Below are 5856 nucleotides of genomic sequence, written 5' to 3'. Positions count from 1 at the left end.
TTTTGTAATCGTATATCATACACAAGCATGTCTTCACCAATCGTTCTCGATTTGATACACAGTAGGAAATATATTGATGACTTTAGTCTTTTCACGGTCCCTGATTTAAGAGCCCGAGCGAGGTACCTCGGCGCATATAGATACTCGCATCTCAGAAGGGCCGAGCTTATTGATTTAATATTATCAATAGATCCTAATATGAGTTAGTCTCAAGTACAATCTTCATTGTACTTGAGAGAAAGATCAATGCCTAGACCAATACATAGACCGATGCGTAGACGACCCACCAGACCGGTACCGGCACCGAGACCAAATAGATCAATACCGATGCCTAGACCCATACCAGCACCGATTAGACAAGTACCGGCACAGCTTGAGGTTGATGATGAGGACGACGCGGACGATGACATTGATGAAGATGATAGATGTATCATTTGTCTTTCTAAACGAAAGACCGCAACCATTGTTCATGGTAGAACAGGGCATTTTTGCTGCTGTCTATCATGTGCATATAAATTGGAGAATAGGGGGGATAAATGCCCCATATGTCGCGCATCCATCGATCTTGTCATTAAACAATATAATTGATTTGTTTGGGGTCAGATTGTTATTTGTTACTCACGCGAGTAACAAATTAATATTTTTTTTGTCTCACGATTATATAAAACCATATTAAAGGTCCAAATATAGTATATCACAACCCGATATGACTTCGAGAAATACAGTTTCCGAATTAAGAGCTCTCGCTAGAGAACGCGGCCTACGTGGCTACTCAAGGCTCAGAAAGGTCAGGCTGATTGAATTATTGACACCCACTACCGTGTCAGCACCGGTACCCGTGTCGAGACCCACCAGACCGGTACCGGCACCGAGACCAAATAGATCAATACTGATACCTAGACCAATACCAGCACCGAGACCAAATAGACCCATACCGATGCTTAGACCCATACCGGCACAGGACATAGAGTTGTTTGAAGAGCAAGAAATGGCTAAAACTAGACCTATTGTAAAAAGCAAGTTGATTGAATGGAGAGACTGGTTAATAAATCATGTACCTAGGGCCATTAAGGAGAAAGCGAGCAAAGCTTTCAAAACCATGAAGGATAAGATCATGGGTTTTTATAAAAAGGGCAGTAGAGATGAAGAGGTGAAAGAGGAGGAAGAGTTGAAGGTGGAAAACCCCTATAACCCCATTGAGGAAGCTTTTGTAGGTTCATACAAACGCTTCAAGGTAAACTCGGATGGTAAGAAGAAGAATGTCAAGGTTTTACTAAAACAGATTCAACCTATCATTAAGAGGCTAATGAGGGACGTGCTAGGTCAAAAGAAGTCGCTGAAGACTCAGGCGACCTTGTGGGTGAAATGGGTAAAGGAGGACACCAGCGAGGCTGGTGTCACGCGCGTATATGTCGACAAAGCTTTCAATAGCTATATGGAGATACTACATGCCCATGGCGACATTTCTGATGTTTTTGATCGTATGTGTAATAAGATAATTGAGCAGATTGAAAACCCTGCTCTACCCGCCAGCGGATTCACAATCGAAAGGATCCTACATATGCATGTGGACTTTCACAAACTAAAATTAACCAGAGGTAGTTCTTACTTACCGCTACCAAAGAATTTCAGTGGTAAGTTCTCCGTGATCAATCCTAAAAATGAAGATGAAGAATGCTTCAAATGGGCTGTTTTAGCTGCTCTCAATCATGGTAAGATCAATAATAACCCTGAACGAATCTCAATCCTTAGGAAGTATGAAGACAAGTGCAATTGGGATGGTATAACTTTCCCTATGGCACTAAACAAGATAGATTTGTTTGAGAGAAGGAACCCTGATATCGCTGTTCATGTTTTGACAAAGGATGACATAGAGGGTATCTACATGTGTCGCAAGTCGAAGCATCTGGATCGTAAGGAGACAGTTGTTTTGTTTTTACTGTGTGATGGGGATAAGAGACATTATATCGCTGTTAAGAACTTGAGTGGTGTCCTGAGCAAGGGCAACTCAAAGCATGAACATAAAGAGCATTATTGCTTGAATTGTCTCTCTGGTTTTCCAAGCGAACAGAAAAGGTATGAGCACTTTGAGTATTGCAAGGATAATGATGCTGCTAAGGTTCAACTCCCTAAAGAGGGTAGCACCTTAACCTTCACCCACGGTCAGTACCAGCTCAAAGCCCCATTCATCATGTATGCCGATTTCGAAGCTTTTACAAAACCTGAAGAGATAGAGTGTGGATCGTCCACCGAGAAAGTTGGTAAACATATCCCCACCGGATTCTGTTGTTATAGTAAATATGCTCATGGTGAAGTTTTGGACCCTCTGAAGCTTTACCGTGGTGATGACTGTGTTCCACGATTTGTTGATCATGTGGTTTCCGAGGCGAAAAGGTTATACAACATGTTTCCACAACTTGGTATGCAAGATCTAACCGATGAAGAACTTGATGGATATGAAAATTCCACCAACTGCCACATCTGTATGAGAGAATTTGGTGATGATGACATCAAGGTTAGGGATCACTGTCATTTTACCGGCAAGTTTCGTGGATCGGCACACATGGAATGTAATCTCCGTTACAAGGTGCCTAATTATATTCCGGTTGTCTTCCATAATCTGAGCGGATATGATGCGCATCTATTTATCAAAGAGCTTGCGAAGAAGTATGGAGAAGGTGGTATGAGTGTAATCGCTGAAAATAAAGAGAAATATATCTCTTTCTCGACCGATGTTAAGGTTGATGAATACACCGACAAAAATGGTGAGACTAAGGACAAAAAGATAAAGCTGAGATTCATCGATTCATTTAGATTTATGTCAAGAGGATTAGGTTCCTTAGCTGACAATCTATCCGATGATCAGTGTAAAAACCTTAGAAAATTCTTCAATGATGAGCAATTCAACATAATGAGAAGGAAGGGTGTATACCCATATGAGTATGTTGATTCATTCGATAGGTTTAATGAAACCAGGCATCCTTTGAAAGATGACTTTTATAGCAAGTTGAACATGGATGGTATCAGCGATGCCGATTATGCGCATGCCCAGAAGGTGTGGAAGGACATGAAAGTTGAAAATATGGGCGTTTATCATGATATCTATCTCAAGACGGATGTTCTGCTTCTGAGTGATGTGTTTGAGACATTCAGAGAGACATGTTTGAGAAACTATAAACTAGATCCAGCCCATTTTTACACGGCCCCCGGATTAGCTTGGCAGGCATGCCTGAAAAAGACAGATGTTAAGCTGGATTTGTTGTCTGATATGGATATGTTACTGTTTGTGGAGATGGGTATTAGGGGCGGTCTCTGTCAGGCCGTTCACAGACACGCGAAGGCAAATAATCCATATATGGGCGATATGTATAATACTTCAGAAGATACAACCTATCTACAGTATCTTGATGCTAACAATCTGTATGGATGGGCCATGATACAGAAGATGCCCACCGGGGGGTTTGAGTGGGATGATTCCGGTAAATTTACACCCGAACTCATTTCAGAGTTGGCTGTGGAAAACGGTGAAAAGGGGTACATGCTTGAGGTTGATGTTAGATATCTACATGATCTTCATGACGCACATAACGATCTTCCTTTCATGCCTGAGAGGAAGGTTATCAATGGTGTCGAGAAGCTGACACCGTGTCTTTCAGACAAGAGGAGCTATGTGATTCATATCCGTGCGCTTGCTCAAGCTTTGAATCACGGTCTTGTTCTGGATAAGGTTCATAGGGTACTGAGGTTTGATCAGAGCGCATGGTTGAAACCTTACATCGACTTCAATACACAGCTGCGCACGGAGTCAAAGAATGACTTTGAAAAGGATTTCTTCAAGCTGTTGAACAATTCTGTCTTTGGTAAGACAATGGAGAATCAGCGAAGACAGAAGGATATACGTTTGGCCACCAATCAAAAGAATTATGAGAAAATGGTGATGAAGCCAAACTTCAGGGGTGCAATCCATTTCTCGGAAACACTGATGGGGATAGAGATGTCCAAGATCAAGATCAAAATGAACAAACCGATCTATCTCGGCCCCACAATCCTCCATCTATCCAAGATGGTTATGTATGAGTTCCACCATGATTACATGAGACCGAAATATGGTGATGATGTGAAGCTTTGCTACATGGATACGGATTCATTCGTTTACCACATAAAAACAGACGTCTTCTACAAAGATATCCCGAATGATGTGTCTGCGAGATTTGACACATCTGGGTATGATAAGGAAGATGGTAGGCCCCCAACATTAGGTTTGAATAAAAAGATCATTGGGCTGATGAAGGATGAGTTGGGTGGTAAGGTGATGACTGAGTTCATCGCCCTAAGAGCTAAGACCTACGCATACAAACAGCTATGTGGTAGGGAGGGTAAGAGATGTAAGGGGGTGAAGAAATGTGTGGTGAGGGAGACCATAGGTTTCGCTGATTATAAGAGATGTCTGTTTGAGGGTGAGAACATTTACAGAACCCAAATGACATTTCGATCTATTAAGCATGATGTTCACACAATAAAAACAAATAAACTGGCGCTCAATGCCGATGATGATAAACGCATAATTTTGGAAGATGGTATTACCACACTGGCAAGAGGACATTATAGACACACATATCACTATAAATTAGAGGGCACGACAGATGAGGGTGGGGAGGGGCCTGGAAGACACGACAGGGGAGGGGGTTTTGGACAGATATTATAGAGCATGCCCGCTTATTTAACGTAAAGTGGTAAAGTGCACATGGATTTATTGACTCCTCTATCATTGATTTGACGTGGATGATCCATAATTTGACGTGGAATGGTACAACATATTAAATCGCTAAGGGCTGGTATGGACCTTTTTTACGTTGATTTGACGGATATGCACGCTTATTTGACATGATTGCACTAGCATCGGCATTTTCCTATCTCTACTTTACTAAAATATCAAAATTGAATTCTGTAAGAATGTGATTTCACATATTTTTAAGCCTTAATAAGTCTTTGTCCAAATATTCCTTCCTTAAGTAGACAATAAAATACTGAAACATAAAAATTGAATATGATTTAAATATCATTTCACATATCCATTAATGTTGATAAGTCTTATATGAAAAAACACCATCCTTAAGTAGACAGAAGAAAATTTAAATATCAAAATTGAATTTGGTTATAATGTCATTTCACATGTTCTTAAATGTCTATAAGTCTTATATGCGAAAATACCATCCTGAAGTAGACAGAACAAAATATAAATAATAAAATTGAAATTGGTAGAAACTTCATTTTAAACAATCTTAAAGTTGATATCAGTTTTATATGCAAAAATACCTTCCTTAACTAGACATCCTTAGTACACAATACAGAAATTAAGTGTTAAATTTGAACTTGGCTAAAATATCATTTCACATATCCTTAATAGTTGATAATTCGTATGTGCAAAAATTCCCTCCTTAATTAGACAATACAATATTGAAAAAGAAAAATTAAATTTGGTTAAAATATCATTTCACATATTCTTAAATGTTGATAAGTCTTATGGGCGAAAGTACCATCCTTTAGTAGACAGTAAAAAAAAAATATTAAATATGAATTCATTTAAATTTTTTTTTCAAATATTCTTAAAGTTGATATAAGTGCTATATACGAAAATGCCTTCCTTAAGTGGACGTTACAGTTCTAAAATATCAAAATAGAACTTTGTTAAAATGTGATTTCACATATTTTAAAATCTTAATAAGTCTTTGTGCGAAATTTCCTTCCTTAAGTAGACAATACAATTTCAAAAAGAAAAATTGAATTTGGTTAAAATATCATTTCACATATTCTTAAATGTTGATAAGTCTTATGGGCGAAAGTACCATCGTTAAG

At 39.1% G+C, this 5856-nt stretch overlaps 1 protein-coding gene across 1 annotated transcript; it reads left to right on the top strand.

The window, feature by feature from the left end:
- The first annotated feature begins 246 nt into the window (after positions 1 to 246).
- On the top strand, positions 247 to 5591 carry LOC130648514 (uncharacterized). Its single transcript, XM_057454566.1, has 2 exons — positions 247 to 427; positions 828 to 5591. The coding sequence occupies exons 1-2, from the start codon at positions 247 to 249 to the stop codon at positions 4703 to 4705; spliced, it is 4059 nt and encodes a 1352-aa protein (XP_057310549.1). The 3' UTR covers positions 4706 to 5591.
- Positions 5592 to 5856: the final 265 nt, after the last annotated feature.

The sequence above is a fragment of the Hydractinia symbiolongicarpus genome, chromosome 7, assembly GCF_029227915.1.
Source record: "Hydractinia symbiolongicarpus strain clone_291-10 chromosome 7, HSymV2.1, whole genome shotgun sequence".
NCBI lineage: Eukaryota > Metazoa > Cnidaria > Hydrozoa > Anthoathecata > Hydractiniidae > Hydractinia > Hydractinia symbiolongicarpus.
The sequence above is the reverse complement of the archived record's forward strand: the minus strand, read 5'-3'. Positions and strand labels throughout refer to the sequence as shown.

What these genes read in the sequence shown, in the direction of transcription:
- LOC130648514 (XM_057454566.1), top strand. Translation starts at nt 247, where the DNA reads ATGCCTAGACCAATACATAGACCGATGCGTAGACGACCCACCAGACCG. An exon ending in CATTGATGAAGATGATAGAT is followed by an intron (nt 428 to 827) that starts GTATCATTTGTC and finishes CTACCGTGTCAG; the next exon opens with CACCGGTACCCGTGTCGAGA.